The sequence below is a fragment of the Nyctereutes procyonoides genome, unplaced genomic scaffold (assembly GCF_905146905.1).
Source record: "Nyctereutes procyonoides isolate TBG_1078 unplaced genomic scaffold, NYPRO_anot_genome, whole genome shotgun sequence".
Classification (NCBI taxonomy): domain Eukaryota; kingdom Metazoa; phylum Chordata; class Mammalia; order Carnivora; family Canidae; genus Nyctereutes; species Nyctereutes procyonoides.
The window spans coordinates 4,983,161-5,000,527 of NW_026575155.1; the positions used below are offsets into that span (position 1 = coordinate 4,983,161).

The 17,367-nt window shown below is 38.7% G+C and overlaps 1 protein-coding gene across 1 annotated transcript; it reads right to left on the bottom strand.

The window, feature by feature from the left end:
- Positions 1-1,158: 1,158 nt before the first annotated feature.
- LOC129502083 (keratin-associated protein 11-1) lies at positions 1,159-2,078 on the bottom strand. The gene has a single exon (XM_055313510.1). The coding sequence runs from the start codon at positions 2,010-2,012 to the stop codon at positions 1,551-1,553; it is 462 nt and encodes a 153-aa protein (XP_055169485.1). The 5' UTR covers positions 2,013-2,078; the 3' UTR covers positions 1,159-1,550.
- Positions 2,079-17,367: the final 15,289 nt, after the last annotated feature.

Below are 17,367 nucleotides of genomic sequence, written 5' to 3' on the forward strand. Positions count from 1 at the left end.
TCCCACGTCAGGCTCCCGGTGCATGGAGCCTGCTTCTCCCTCTGCCTGTGTCTCCCCCCCCTCCTCTCTCTCACTGTGTGCCTATCATAAATAAATAAAAATTAAAAAAAATAAAAAATAAAAAAATAAAAATAATAAAGGTAGTGGGGATGGGAATAATATATAACGATAACCATGTCTTACTTTAATGAGATATTACTGTGAGTCAGACATCCTAACATGTCTGATTAAAGAGATCCTTAATTCTAAGCATAGAATGAGCAGTAGGAAAAATTTGAAAATATTCCATTTATCCAGAAATCATCCGTACCTCTCTGAAAAACCATGAGTGAAATGAGAAAACCATTTTGCTGACAACAGGGGTTGCAGATCAGTCTGCTCCAGGTACTGAGCTCCTCATTATAAGAAAAGGTGCCCATTGCTCTCAGCACACACACACCTTATGTGTATAAAACAAAACAAAATAAAGGAGTTAGGGTGTGGACCACTAGTCCAGATGGTTTGTTTTATCAGTACACGGGTTGGTTCCTGGGGAAAATAAGCACGAAATAAGGCTCTTATGAAAAAAACCCCCATGTGTTTTTGAAGTTTGTTTTCAAGTCTCTCCTGCCCAGATTTACTAATACCTGGAGCTTGGATTTATTCAGAGCATTTGGCCAGGGGAAGGGTGTGGGGGATCTACTGAACCTCTGCAGGAAGTGAGGGGAATATCGAAAGCTGGAACCACCCTTTGGTGCCATGAAAACAACTTCTCCACCCTTCCTCCTTTCCCTCCATCTCGTCTGATCATGGAGGCATCTTCTACAGAGTTTTCCACTGCAGTCCTCTGGTAAAGTAAGACTCTGAGACTCTGATTCTGCTGCTTCCTTCACTCTATAATTTCTGAAACTACTTGGGTATCTTTTCTTTTTCCTACATGGAAGTCCTTCTGTGCACCCATAAAATCCAGAGTAAATGTAGAGGACCCATCACTCTCTATCACTACATGTCCAAAGACTCTCCTACCAGGTAAAATATCATTTATTCCTTTGCTTGTCATGAAATACAATGACTGAACCCATACTCTATGCTCAGAAAAGAAAGTCAAATTCTGATTCGCAAGGATGATTCATAGACAGCGAAAACCCTGGCAAATAAAGAACTCTATTGAGACGTACATTTGCAATGCCAAGTAAGCAGGTTTATTGAGAAAATACAGAGCGAGACAAGTTCCCTTCCTCAGAGGCACAGAAGCAGAAGCCAGAAGACACAGCAGCAAGGTCAAAACATGTTAAAACCACCAGAGACTGGGATATGGGGAGTAAAGCTTCTGGAAACATCCAGAGGCATATGCGCCACCAGTGATCAACCCTTAAAATAAGCTTGGTGCTAGCCAGAAAAATCATAGATTGCCAAAGGCAGCTTATTCAGAGCTAGCAGCCAAGCAGTGAGGCAGTCAGAACAGTGGTCAGCAATGAAGAGTTGTTCAGGGACAGGCAGCATGCTGGACGAGCCTGGAAACACCGCTGGCAGGTCCTGGAGTCTTGATTCGCTCACTGGCTCCTACACACTTAGCAAGTTCTTCGACAGCTGGACATGCAGGACCGCTGGTATGTCCTGGAGACCCCGCAGGCTGGTTGGCAGACAGTGGAGACTCCTCCCACTGGTTGGCACACAGTAGAGATGCCACCCACGGGCTGACAGCCCCTGGAGACAAAGGTGAGTGGTCGGCTATAGGTAGTTGAGCAGGGATTGGAGACACAGGTGGTTTGTCGAGAGCAGGTCACCTGTCCAGAGCTGGAGCTGCAGGAATTTGGCTGGTAACAGGTTGGCTGGCAAACAGCAGACTCACAGGTAGTCCCCTGACAGTGGTCCAGGAGCCAGGAGCCAGTGTGGAAGGAACTGGGCAAATAGATGCCACTCAGGCAGTCAGCATCATGGGTAGAAGCTGTGGCAGCTGGAGCTACTGGGACAGTGCAGTGTCCTCCAATCGGCCTGGAAGAGCAGTTCCTTGGGGAACAGTTGAAGGACATGGTGCCAGAGAGAGAGAGCAGTGGGTAACTTGCTGAAGCTAGCTCCTGAATTGTGAATGTCCCTTCAGGTCCTGAGCTTTTATATATCCCTGCAGGTGGGTGGGGCTCCCACCCTGGTCGGCCTGGCCTCTTTGGCTCAGACCAGCATGCTTTAGAACATCTTGTGAATCTCTAGGTTAATTGTGTCTTGAGAAGCCTTCATCCTCATAAAGACAGTTTAGTAGTTTGGTAACTAAATCATAAGGCTTCTGTACTGCACTCGGTCTCAGGATTAAGAAGGTTACTTGACAGCTTCAAAGCTACAGGTCATCCCAGCCCACACTTTGTCCCTTATTCATCTCGCTTGGATACAATGAGTGGCGATCTGATGGTAACACCAAACATGCCACCATCCTACCATCACACACTCTCTCTCTTCCAGCCAGGACTCGCTACAAACCCACGCCCTGTTTGGTTTGTTGTTGGCACGTAATATGTTTTAAGTATAACTTAATCAGCCACTCTTCCATAGCTAACGGGGCTTCTAATAGACATGGAACCTCCTTGAATATGCTTCAAGGTCACCATGAGAACACCTGTCAGGAAAAAGGACACAAGGACCTAGATTTAGAGTATGAGCTGGCTCAGAAGATAAATCAAGTGACCAGAGCAAGACACATCCAGGAAGGGTAGAGGGCAGTGGGACTCACCTATTATGTTCAAGCAGCAAAACAAATTAGAAGCTAATTAAGTGGGTCTGTGTTTTTAGCCAAGTCCCTTTCTAAATAAATCGAATGAGCTTTATTCCTAAAATTTTTAGTCTAATAACAATGGATAAGAGTGACTCATAAGACTCATTAATATGCCAGTGAAACAGGCTTAAATTTTAAAATTATTAGAATGTTAATTTAAAAGGGTACAGTGTCTTTTTCCCAAGATGCTCAATATACCCAAAAGATTTTTTTTTTTTCTGCACAGACACATATAGATAGCATGCATTCTTATTGTGGACAAACGAAAGGCTCTTGAAGGGATTTTCTACATCAGGGATATGGGGAGGAGCACGTAAACAAGCAGGCACTTAGTATTTGGTAATGGATGAATGTGTGAACAGTGCCCTATAATATTTAATTATTCTTTTTTATTCCTGGGGAAACCATATAAGGATATCATTCTCCTTTATCTCGTCTCCCTACAAGACAGTCAATTCTGAACACCTAAAAGGCCGATCCTCTCCACCTACCTGTTCACAACCATTCTGCCTCTGGCAAAATAAGTCACTTTAACATAGCTCACTGTCATAGCTTAAGGGGTCAGGGCTATTTCTATATCAAAACAGCTGTAAGACCCAACTTGTGTTGTAAACTGGCTTATGGGGCATGGGGGGGGTGGCGATAGGAGAGAGGGACAATCAAGGATTTACGTAGTTTTGAGGGCTACAGATAGGCTATGTTTTAGACATCCACAAAGTAAACAGCTTTATGTTAGGACTCATTAGAAGTCCCTTTGCAAGAGGCTTCATCCATCGCTACTCATTACTCTAAAGCCATGTCGGAAGCTCCCCAAGTTTCTAATTGGAAGCCAGTAACACACCCAAATAAGACAGTGCTGTGCTGTGAGCTGTATTATAATTCCCAGGGATCAGACCAATTCTCCCAGTGACTCGCAGCGTGTTTTCAGGCCAAGGGAGAAATTAACAAGATGACGACTTTCCACAATGTTATTACTATGCTCTTCCCACTTTGGGGAATGTCCCAGTTAGTGTTTGAAGGTCAGAGTCCCTGGTCACAGGGGCTGGCTTCCTTGTTTTAAATAGATGAGTGGTTTACAGGCTTCTACCAGCTATGAATTCATTGCCTGCGATGGAAAAGTACTTAATCATGCAAATTAATCGAGTGACAGAGCAAAAAGGAGAGTCAGTAGTAAGGTTACACAGAAGTTTGGTTTGCAGGACCCACTGCCACATTTCTGAGATGGTAGAGATTTTTGTATATCATTACTCTGTCCTGATTCCTCTTTTCCACTGAAAGTTGAAAATTGCAAATAAAAGGATCTTAGAAAATCTCTTCCATCATTTTTAGGAGAAAAGGAGATTAACATTTTTTTGTGCACATGACCCTCCTCCAGGCAGCGAGTTAGAGGCTTTCCATGCTCCATCACATTAAATGCTTCCAGCAACCCTATGGAGCAGGTATCATGTCACGCAAAGGAGCTAATGTTCAGGGAGGTTGAATGGCTTTCCAAGATCACGCAGTTTATATTTGACTAAGTTGAGATTCAAGTAAGACAGAGCCATGACTACCAACCTGCACTGGGCATATTTAAATATGATGAGATGCCTTCATTAAAGTTCCAGCAAAAAGTTCTAAAAAGAACCAAGCGATCGATGTTCCATTAATGATACTACAAAGAATATAGTCTTCATTTCTCTTCCAGTTTCTCAATAACAAAAAATAAATAAAACTTTTAAATAGTAAGCTAAAAGCACTGCTGTCCTTGTACTTCATGTGTTGTTTCATTTATACACCTTTGACAATTTTTCCTTCATTAGAATGAAATGCAAGGTTACTACAAAGCAAGCAGGAAAAGACAGAGAGCCATCCATAGCTTGGAGCCACAATTTGAAATTACAATTATCTATAACAGCAAAGACTTGCAACTAATTGTTCAGCAACAGCAGAGAAGTGAACTGAGTTTGCAGGTCTAAGTTGTAAGACCTTTTGAAAAAAAAAAAAAACAGGATTCACAAACTCTACATAGATAGTCTACATGGAAGACTACATAAGTAGTCTTCTTCCACTCACAAAGTACCCCATATCAATTATTTCATTCAGTAATTAAATCTTAGGGACCTACTCAACAGATTGCTATTTGACACCTGCAAAAGGGCAGGCAGGCTCTCTAGGTAACAGCTAAGACTGGTGTCTTACACTATCCACCGCAGAGTGAGAAAAGCTACTAACACCCATGTGCATTCTATTTTTAGTTGCAACCATTTAGACACATCATTTTGACTGACTGTAAGTTGCAATAGTGAAGAAACTCCACACAATTCTACCACCTTGTTAAATGAGATCAACAAATCATCCCTTCGTTGGCATGTAAGAAAGATCTGGCCAGCAGCTATCACCATGTAGTTACATGCAACATGAAGTTTCAACTCCAGGAAAAGCCGTAGGAGGATTATCCTCATGTCTGTGGAGTGTGAAGTGAGGGAGGTGTGGTGAGAGCTGGTGAGGAGAGATTAAAGACCTGCTACCCATTATCTTCATCACTGATGGAGAATTTGCTCTCGTTTGTAAAAAACAATCTAAGCCTTATACAATAATTATCGCAGGCTGCAACTGGGCAATTCTTTCATTCAAAACTGAATCACAGCAATCACTTACAAGGCCAAGCGTTTGAGAATAAAACGAATTAAGCATGTGTGGGAGGCTGAACGTTTGATATGCAAGAAGGATATTATTCATCACAAAGTTGGTAATAATGTTGACCAATGCCAGTTCAAAAAACCTACTTAGTCTCATCAATGGGAGAAGAGTGGACTTGCTGAAAAATTAATAAATATAAAATGAGATTTTGTCGTTCTGTATTTTTCCAGGATGCTCACACTCTCAAATTGAAGCTATTCATTATCTCTTAAGAAATATAAAAAAGGAACTCAAAATTTAAGCACAGAACATAATGGTTGTTTTAAAAATTAAATACATCTTGGCTGAATTGTTCTGCCTTTTTTTTTCTCCACTTCACACAGACCTCTGAGTTGAATCACCAGAATCCTTATTAACCAAGACATTATGAACCCCCCAAAGGCTGAGTGATTTGCACCACAAAACTGAACTGAAATTTATTTTCCAAACTCTTTTCAAAAAGCATTAATCACAGAATGTCTGAGTCTTTGGGACTGGAGGGCAGAAAGCAGAAGGTGAGAGACACAAATGAAAACCAGCAAAATAACTTCTGCGTTTAGAACTTGAAAATACCAGTCACCAGCTACATGACTTCTATAAAAATAAACCTTCCAAGGACAGTGTCAAGGCTGAAAAATCCTAAATTAAACCACCATTCTCTTACTCTTGATACCTGTCTGCAAATTCATGTAATTTTTCATATGTGCCTCCACTGGGGATCAAAATCAGGGTGCTGTCAACAAAAATGAGCAGAATCTCAAGTTTGGGGTATGACACACTGTCATGTGGGAGGGTTCCATGTGTATGTAGCTGGCATTGTTCCCTTCCCAGTCTTTCAATATGAGAGGTAAACCCGGTTGTGACAAGATATGAGTAATGTTTTTGTATAGGCCTGAGACAAAAGACTCCAAATCATTCAAAATGTGTTATCCTTCCCTGATTCAGGATTGCTGAGGACCTACTAGGTACCTAGCAGGATCAGGATGCTAGGAGCTAGGTAGGACACAGAAGTGTAAAGTAGATCTGCTCTCCGCATCACCTAGCTGACCTAGTTGTTCGTTGGCAACTCTCTCAGAGCTTCCCAAATTGGCACCCCCAATGCGGAGGGCAGGGAGAGAGCAAAGAGTGAGGCAGGCCACTCCAACCTGGCAGGTAGCAAGTTTTAATGAGCAAAGGGAACTTATATAGAAGGCTTGTCTTGGGCGGCAGCAAGACCAATGGTACCCGCATCCGCCCACCAAATCTTAAAAGTTGATAAAGAGGCCTTAACTGGGTTCATTCACACATGTTGTGTAGGTGTTCTCAACACCATATCATTATCTCAAGGCTGTGTCCTTGAAGCAGCCTCTGGGAGTGGGAGAGGACAGCAGAACCCACATCAAAGGATAGGGGAGGGGGTGAGGAGACTCTGAGGGCCCGAGTCCAGCTCTCGGGTCAGTCGGTCGTCATGTCTTTTCGATGACCTTCCCAACACCCATGCTTTTGTGCTTTCAACACATTCCTGCCTCCCTGGTCCCATCTGCCTGATTAGGAGCGTAGTGTGGGCCAGCACTACCTCACGCTAATAATTAGACTATCAGAACTGGGTCTTAAAGTCCAATGCTGTCCTCTGACTGATAACAAAAGTAAGTCCCAGAGAGGGAGTATCTTTGTCAAGTGTATCAGATCTTCTTGTGCGTTGGTTCAAACTCGTGTCATTCCATTTCTTAGTACTTTCATGCACAGGCTAAGCCAGCTCCATGGGGGTGCACCAGTACACTGCTTCTTCATGTCAAGGTCATTTGTCTACTTCTTGCTTCTTGTCCTGTGTCTTCTCTATGTCATGGCAAGGGAAGCCTATGCTCTGGGCCCACCCAGAAGTGGACCGATGCTTAAGCAATGGGGAATGCAAACCAATGGGCAGATCCTTCCACCTTCTGAACTCCAGGTAGACAGGTATGAAATTCTTCCAAAAAGTCCCCTGGAATCGCACATGAGTTGTTCACGATCATGGCCAACTTGCTAAAACTTTCTTGTGGTGTCTTCCCCCTCCTCTGTGTCACTCCCCATGTGCTGCAGTCTCTGAAATAAAATTTCCAAATGAACTATTTCAAGCCCTGCTTTTAGGGGAAATCAGACCAAGACACCATGTTTCAAACACTTTCCATATGAATGATTAAAAAAAAAAAAAGTCCTAAACCCTAACTCAGAGCCCCTAAAGAAACATCCATGTCTCTATCTATGCAACCCTAGGAAAAATCTTGTATGCAAACTGAGCATCAAACAAGTAACAGTTGGATTTCCAGAGGAGTTTCTGTAAAGAGCAAATAAAAAACTACAAGATTTCTTAAACACAGCTAGATCATATGCAGATTATAAAAATTTCCTCCAAGTAATGCCAATCACACTGTGTTATTTCCTCAATATAGGCTAGTCCCTAAGAACTGACACCCCAAAGACATTATTATTGTCAGTTTGATATCACAGTTGTTTTTCAAGATTTAGGACCCATTTTTCCCAAAGTGAGATGTGAGCTAACTATGAAATGCAAGATCATTTTAGGTAATAATGGATAAATACTTTTTACTTTTAATTGTCACATATTTATTTTCAAATGTGTTAATAAAATATGGCTGAATTATCTAAGCCATAATTTTATGGATATCATTACATAGGTTGAGGCTGAAGCAAGCTTTTTTGTTTAGAAAGTGAGTTAATATAAATAAGAGTATTAATTGGATAATGATGAACTTAACATAAAAATATGGCAAAAATGTTAGCATAAGAATCATGATGGTGTTTTAAAAAGTATTTAAATGGTTTAATGGTGTACTAAGATGGTTGAATAAATAAATAATAAATATTTTAAGTGGTTCCATAAATATTTTTAAAAATTCAACTCACTCTGTATTCAGAAAATGTGACCACTTAATAAGACCCGCTCACACATGCATATATATTCCAAAAGACCCCTCTCTCTCTTCTGCTTATCAATTACTTTGTGACAAATTATCCCAAAACTTAATGGCTAAAACAGCAATTATTGTGCCCTGGGTTTCTGTGGCTCAAGACATTGGGCAAAGCACAGCAAGGCTGGGTTGCCTCTGCTGCCCACACATGGAAGAGATGGGGCATCTGGGGGCTTATTCACTTGAAAGCTCATTCACTCCCTGACACTGGCAGCTGAGATACCCATGCGTGGCCCTTCATGTGACCATGAAGGACTTCTCCAACATAGTGGCTAGTTTCAAAAGCTAGAGTCCCGGAAGAGAGAATTAGGATGAAGCTTTAGCGTTTCTTCTGACCTGGGCTTCACAGTCATGGGCATTCCTTTTTCCACATGCTCTGTCACAGGTGTCCCAAAGGCTCATGTCTAGGGGAAGGCAAGATAGACTCCACTTGTTGGTGAGGGAGGAACAAAATTCCAGCTGAGTACATGGGACTGAAAATGTCATTTTGGCCACGAAATCAAAATTACTGTGCTGACAGAGTTGCCAGGATGCCAGAACTAGAAATCTCTGTGAGAGACTTCGTTTCCTCTCAGAAAATCTGAATTTCACGTTCTTCATTATTAGAATGTTCAAAGTGAATAGGTGGTTCATTACCTCCATGAATCTCCTGTGATGGGGACTCCTATAAGAATTAGTACCTGTGCATTAAACAGCTCTCTCTGACTCCCCAGTTTGACAAGCCTTTGCCTTGGGATACCAGTCACTTAGCTGCAGGTGTATGCTCCAAAGGCAGTGAGTCTAGCTAAAGGCAGTCCTCAGTGCTTCAAGTAGCTTCAGCCCCTCAGAATAATCTTTCTTCTGGTTTTATTTCTCATGAAACACTATGAAACTCCAGAATCTATGGAGAATATGTGAATTCAAGGCCTTCCACAACAGAAGGAATAGTGAGACACATGGGACCCCCAGGCGTTACTCAAAACTATGGGAACCTACCAATCTAGGTCAGCCCTTGGAAGACTAATGCAGTGTTAGATTTTCAGTGAAATTGCTTTGCAATTTGTTGTAGATTGAAAATTATGAAGGTGGAATTAACACTAGAAATACTCAATACCAGCAATAATGGCAGTAATGCCAGAAAGAGTGAATTGTTCCCAACTACTAGATTGCCCTTTCATTTTTGGCCTCAATTTTATATTCTAAGAGTTGGTGTCCTCAGGATGTCTCTTACTGTTACTGAATTCCTATTATTTAGGGGTAGGGTGAAACAACACAAGTATCTTTTGTGTTTTAAGATAATGTCTTTCCCCACATGCAATTTAGCCATAGTCAAGATGGCCGCTCAAGGTCAAGGCTCAGTCTTCTTAAACTAACCATAGACTATTGCTCAGTCCTTGCTTTTCTGACCACAGTTATCTCTGTTACTGAACTATGATGTGAACCTAAAGCCAGCAATTACTTTTGTTAAATAACAAAAGAACTAAAGGTTGATTAAAAAACGACCCTACAGAAAAAGAATCAACTGGACCCAAGATAGCCATTTTCATCTTTCACATCATCTCTTAACTTCAGCATCCTTTTCCCCTATTGATATTAATACAGCTACCAAGTTTTCTTTCTTTGCCTAGAAACCCACTGGGGGCTCCACAGCCAAAACAACTTTTCAGTCTGTAGCTTTCAGATAGAGATACTATTCTAAGAGGGATGCAAAAATAGCTAATGTGTTGGAGGATAAATGGGCACAAGAGAAAAAAAACTAAAAAATAAGTAAGAAGAGCTAAAAGCAATGATTAATTTTCAATGTAAGGGATTAAATTATGTATTATATATAATTCAAGAATAACAGTAGTCCCCAATGTAGTGCTGCCCCGGAATCTGAAGGTGGGAATGGAAATAGAGGTTAATTGAATCCATCAAAACTGAAAGAGATAAAATGAATAAAATGTGTGGACATCTTCAGAATTAATCAATTTTGGAACAGATAGGTTCTAAATGTTTTTTTTTCTTTAGACTAAATTGTCGTCTACATCTTCTACACTGAGGCAAAATGATAATTATTATTAGAGAAACTGCACTTCAACTAATGCAAATATCTCAAGGGTAATGTGATCTTTGTAGAAGGGTAGAGACCTGCAGGGCATCTGAGAGCCAAGCAGGTGTTCTTATTGGCCACTAGGCAAATACATCTTTTTCAGACATAATAAACATGTCATTCAGATCATTCACCTCTCGAACTGGACTCTCAAAATAGAATTCTGATATTAATTTGGTTTTCCAATTGGCCTAGCCTATTAGAAATAAAATGCACCAAGTATCCAGCACAAACAAGCTTATCTGATTTTCATGTTACAATTAAATTAAATTAAATTTAAATTAAATTAAAAAGCCACTGTAGTTTATACATCAGTCTCTTTAAGGTTTGGCTAACTTGACTCAGTCCTCCAGGGGCTGCTAACCCTGGGTAAACTAACAAAACTAAAAGGCCTGGCGTGTAAAGTTGAGGAGCAGGCCCTGGCCTTCTAGTGACTCTAAACATAGTGCAGACAACAGACCCAATTTAGATAGCCAATCTACCTCCCTCAATGATGAAATCATTTTATTCGCACCAGAGAGCTATACATCCTGCTAATAGACCATTTTATAACATTGTCTAATGAAGACCTCCTTCTCCAAGTGCTCTTAGCAAATAGAATAATCCTCTTTTAAGTAAAATGGTTTACGGGTAGCAGAGGTTGGACAAACCAAATGACCTCTAGAAAAAAGTAGCTTCCAATTTTTAATTATTTATTGTTGCATCTCCAAATATTACACTGTATCACTTGAAATTATTTTGTGTCTCCCACTGCATTTTTCTACTGTTGGGTATTTTAAAGATCTCCCTCTTTAGTTATTTACATCACATAACAGAAACTACCAAATACCATCCTAGCAGTGATCCTGTGATCTCACATTTATATACTTATAAACTTAAATGCTAAAACCCAAAGGTCAATTTACCAAAAAATTGTGTGCCGCGGTGGGCTGCCAGGAAAAATATTCTGCAATTTCAGATTCTCTTAAGCTAAGACATAATTTGAATGATTCATCGGAACAATTATTGCCTATTGCAAAACAGTTCTTCAAGTGATGTCCATTTATCTTGCTCATTTATTAATTCTTCACCCTTCTTAAGGCATCAAATTCGAGGCACACGTCAAAAGTACCACAAGTTGGTCCCCAGACTTTCCCACTGACTCACTGCCTGACCTTAGGCTGCTTATTGACACTCCCTGGACTTGTTTCATGGCCATCTGTAAAACAGTGTTAATGGGACCTGCCTCTCTGAGGAGCTGCAAGAACTGAGTTATGATTTAGAAAAGGCTTTGTGATTCATACATAAAAGGTACTATAAGAAAGCAAGCTGTCATTGAGCATTACCAACCGTGTTCATCCCAATTGTTTTCAAGTAAGGAGAGATGAATATCCTAAGCCTCCGAAAGATATGAAAGTAGCATGATGAGCCAGAGAATTTTCAAAACTAAGGTGGGCAATTGCTGATTCATGGTTGTTGGTTTGGTTTGTTGTGGGGTTTTTTTCCCCAGAACTAGAAACGTCACTCACAGATCAATACAAGGAGACAAACTGAGAGGGACATAAAGTAAACTCTTGGCTCTGGGATCTAGCAATAAGAAAGTGCCACTTCCCAATTACCCACTGGAATATAGTCCAAGCGAGCTATAGATGAGAAGCCTTGCTAATCATCAGCCACCTACCGAAATCTGATGTTGACTTTACATTTCCTGAAGTTGAAGCAATAATTTTCATGTCTTACGGGTAACTAAATTAAGAGTTAGTCCTAGTAGATTTGTTCTTATACTCAAGGACATTAAATCCAAAAAACTGAATTCTAAATTATATATAGTGATGGTGAGGTATCTATGCTGTGCTTTCAATTTCCTACAAACAGCTCAGGAGGAGGCTGTGGGGAAATTGGGGAAATTCATTATTCATAGCTTGTAAAGTTATAATGTTTAACACCAACTAATAATTCCATTTAGCTGTATTGTACTTATTTTCACCTTTAAATTATAACTGCACAGGGAAGAAATAAATTTTTTCCTATTATCATTTGGTGGATTTCCATATTAAAAAGCCTCCTGGGCATCCTTGGTACTGAAAATATCATAATAATAATTCAGATGATTAACATTCACCCTCTTCCAATTAAGAGGGTTTCTTAAGTGCAATGATCTACTGGTGAATGTCAGTGTCTTGGCTGTAATAGACAAAGTGGGAGTAGAAGTCAGCAATAAGTAAAGAACAAAAGAGGGAATTTTTTTTTTTTTTTTAAAAAGCAGCCAATACAATGATTAAAAAAAAAAAAAAAACAAGTTAAAGCAAAGGTAGTTAATACGATTCAGGGTGACCAAGAGACTTCTGGAAAATTGGTTCCAGGTTCTCAATAGCCTTGCTAGATTTCCATTACAGAAAACCCACTCATCCAGGTAATTTCTGTAATTTAGATGAAGCAAACAAAAACCACTGTCTGTCTAAATTATCTCAGAGTTTCCTGTGAAGATTACACACTTAACTAGCTGTATGACCTTGAGCAAAGCAGTAACCTCCCAAAACTTCTTTCCTTATCTGTAAATGGAAATGATAATAGGACCCTCCACATAGAGTTCGTGTGAGCGTTAAATAAAGTAATACCTGGGACATTTAGATAACCAAGAAATAATCGTTCTCCATGCTCTTTCCTCTTTTCTTTAAGTCAAGGATTTGCAGGGGTCTGATTTCTCCCAAATAAAAATTTCAGTTTATTTAAAATTGTAGAGTCTTAATCACATATAACTTTTTGGCCATATGTACATAACATGCAATTAATGAATATAAAGCCCAAATGACTTGAAATGCTTAATAGTTACAGTTCCATATTTTGGACCACCATGAATAGGACTCAGGATTCCAACACAAATCCTCGAATTCCATATAAGCTATAATTAAAGATGATTAGATCTCTTAATATAAGTCGCCATAGCTACGACCAAGACCAGCTCACTAGGTTGTCACTAGCCACCATGGCGACAAAGGTAAGAATGGTCCTCCTAAACTTTGGAAACCAAAATTCTGAAAGAAGACTCCTGAACTGGTAAATAATACTTCACTTGGGGATTTTCAAAGTTGTCTGATGATAGCAGAAAGCTAACAAACGTCCCAAGAAAATATTAGTAGAGATCTGTGGGAGGTAAAGTAGCCCACAGCGAATACATTTTCCTTGAAATCTTGCGTTTGGTCTTAATACAGTAGCAGAAGCATTATTATCCTAAAAGCCAACAGATTTTTCTTAAATAACTGTCTTGTTAGGACATTGTTTGATAAACTCCTTGGTATAGAAGATGAGACTCTCACAGGACAGTTGAAGGCAGAAGCTAAGGCAGCAGGCTGCTAACCTGCTCTACCACCGGCACAGGAGGAACTGCTGGGGAAGAAAGGGGGTCGGTGCAGAGAAAAAAAGAGAGAGTGCCGGTGGGGGAGGAAGAAATAAGACAACCTGGTATGGTAATGCTGAGGCATCTTCCTGAAAAAGGCCACCAAATGGTGGAGAAGGGTGTGTGTATGTGTGCATGTGTATATGTGTTTGTCTGTTTATTGAAAAGGGCTTAATTTTCCCTATGTTGACAAAATCAACATGCATCAGATTGATTCCCAAAACAACTCCTGGAAATGAAATCTCAGAGTCAGGGATGATTTGAGAATATAAACCCTAAGAATACATCAGGATCTCCTAAATAGCTTTGAATTTCACAAGGTCAAAATGAACTGACCATAGCTTGATACCAAATAGTTGTTTGAATTTCTAATGTTTCAATTACTAGAGAAGCTGAGTTGTTTATTAATAATGCTCATTAATTTCTTGGTAAATTGTCTGCTTGCACTTATGCCCAATTTTCTATTAAAGCATTTTTTTATTTGTAAGAGCTCTTTACATATTAAGCATATGAGTGCTTTGACAGAACTTCGCCATTTATTTTCCTTTTTGGCTCTTATATTTTAATTTGGATCATTCTATTGTTGATACACATTTATGAACTATTTTTAATAGTTTCTACCTTTGTTGTTATGTTTAAATAGACCTTGCCCACTCCAAAAGGTTCATCCATATTTTTGCTAGATTTGTAATAAAATTATTTTTAATATGTAACTAACTCTATGATTTTTTTTTCCGGGATTTAACTTACCATAAATTTACTTTGAATGTTGATAATATATTTATAAATGAGATTAGTTTTTGTTTCGTTTGTTTGTGCTTTCATGACCCAATTTGGGAAATACTGGTTTGTAAAATAACTAGTTTTTCAGTTATCTCTGTGCCATAGCAGAGTTCATAGGGCACAGTACTGATGAATGTTCTTACCTATTCTTCACAGAGTAACAGAACTCCAGTGTTCTGGCCCAAAGCATTTTCAGATAGGTTTTTGCTGCTGTTTTATCATTTTAAGTAGAATCCACACCCAATGTGGAGCCAAAGGGGGGCTTGAACTCATGACCCTGAGATCAAGACTCAGACTCTTAACTGACTGAGCCATCCAGGCACCCCTTCAGAAAGTTATTTTTGACAAACATCTTCAATATGTAGTTCAATTGTTTGTTTATATGCTCAGACTCTGTTTTTTTCTCCTTATTGAATCCCCTTTTACGATTTATATTTCCTCCTATTCATTGCTTTTTGAGTTTTGAAAATTATTTAAGGCAGGATCAAATAATATTTGCTTATAATTTTTTATCTCTCAATATCTGTCCTCATTTGTAGTGAGGCATCAGTTATTTTTATGTTTTCTAACCTCATTGATTTTTGCTATTTGCATGACTTTTATTCTCCTTTGTAAGCTATATTTTGTTCTTTTTTTTTTAAAGATTTTTTATTTATTTATTCATGATAGTCACACAGAGAGAGACAGAGAGGCAGAGACACAGGCAGAGGGAGAAGCAGGCTCCATGCAGGGAGCCTGACGTGGGATTCAACCCCGGGTCTCCAGGATCGCGCCCCGGGCCAAAGGCAGGCGCCAAACCGCGGCACCACCCAGGGATCCCTATTTTGTTATTCTTTACCTAATTTTTTAGTTATGTGCTGAGTACCTTTTCTTTTCACCCTTTGTTATAGAAAAAATAGCTCAATATATATCTAATAAATTATCTGAATTTATTTTATTATTTGGATATGTCTTTGCCATTTATTTCCTACTTAATCTGTCAAGTACTGAGGAAAACATATTAACATCTTCCACTTCTATTGTGTTTTAAAATTATTCTTGAAAAAAAAATTATCCTAGGGGCAGCCCCGGGGCTCAAGTTCGACATCAGGCTCCCTGCATGAAGCCTGCTTCTCCCTCTGCATGTGTCTCTGCCTGTCTCTCTCTCTCTCTCTCTCTCTCTCTCTCTCTCTGTCTCTCATGAATAAATAAATAAAATATTAAAAAAATTATTCTTGAATTTCTAACAGCTTGGTTTTTATAATTTGGTGGTTTTTTTTTAATTTGAACCATACAATTTATTATACTCTTTAAAAAAAATTATGGACCTTGGTTTTTATATAATTTGGTGGGGTTTTTTAATTTGAAGCATACAATTTATTATACTCTTAAAAAATTATGGACCTTATTTATCCTATTTAATGATTTCACAATGAATCCTAATTGTTTAATTTTATTATTGTAACTCCAGTTGTTTTGTTCACGTTTTGCTTATGTAGATTTTCCTAACTTTTCACACTTAACCTTTTTAAATTATTTCATTGTATAAGTACTTGTGATCAGAGGCTCTCAGATAATGTTTTAACCCAATTCTAGTATTTACCTTTCAATAAAAAGTAGCATCTTCTGTTATTCCATGTGTTTGTGTTTACTTTTGTCATCCCACTTTATAGCTCCCATTTTAAGATTCCTTGCTGTTTTAACATTATTTTGATGTTTAAATTATGTTTCATTTTTTCACCTATTCATCTTTGTTTTCAATTCTCTATATCATCACCTTTTAAAATATTTAAAGATCTACCTCTCATAAGAGCCAAGGCCTGCAAATAAGCCAAAAATTCACAAACATCAGAAGAATAATAAATTGTATGAATAGACAATAAAATCCTACAAAGTAATAAAAGCAAACAAACTGCCCTATATCAACATGGATGACACAAGTTGTTGAACCAAAAAAGTAAAATACAAAATAATGCTTATGTTCTATTTACATAAAGCTAAAAAGCAGGTGAAAGTGCACCATATGGTTTAGGTGGCAATGCTACTTTATTTGAAGGCAAGGGAAGTTCAGATGAGGGGAAGTTAGTGGGAAGGAATGGAAGTATAATCAGAACAAAGCAGGTTTCTGAGTGGTTGGGATAAAGTTCATTCTTCAGTGACTGGTGGTTACACTGGTATTTACTTTATAATTATTACACATCCATTGTCTGCATGATTCTGTATAGAATGTTGTATCTCACAATGAAGAAAAACCTCACATATAATTGTAGTCTCAAAAATCATATCAGAAAATATATACCTATGTATTCTCTTACATATAACTGAAAACATTTATCTTTCTACCTATACCCTATCTCACCTCCTACTTTGTTTTTGTTAGCATGACCTCGTTTCTAATTTAAAAAAATTTTTAGCACCTTTCAGTAACCATAACTGATTTTACACTATAATCACAGTAATCCTTTCGATTTTATTTTGCTGCAAAGTTTTTCAATATTTGCCATTAATTATTTTTTATAAAAATAGTCCCATTCTAAATTTGTTTGCCTTTATTTTTCTATCTTCTTATAAATCTCTCATGGCTTAAAATAACTACATTATTAGTGATATACTTTTTGTAGCTGATTAACATCTAAAAATGTACTTTTTAATTCTCATTTGAATGAAAACTCAGTTAAACATAAAATTCTCAGGACAAACATTTTTTCCTTAAAATCTGAAAGCCTTAATTCATTTATTCTTTTAGTCCATGTTTCGGGGAAGACACCAAAAGTGAGGACATTCGAAAGACTGGTCCTGGGGCACAAGG

What these genes read in the sequence shown, in the direction of transcription:
- LOC129502083 (XM_055313510.1), bottom strand. Translation starts at nt 2,012, where the DNA reads ATGTCCTTCAACTGTTCCCCAAGGAACTGCTCTTCCAGGCCGATTGGA.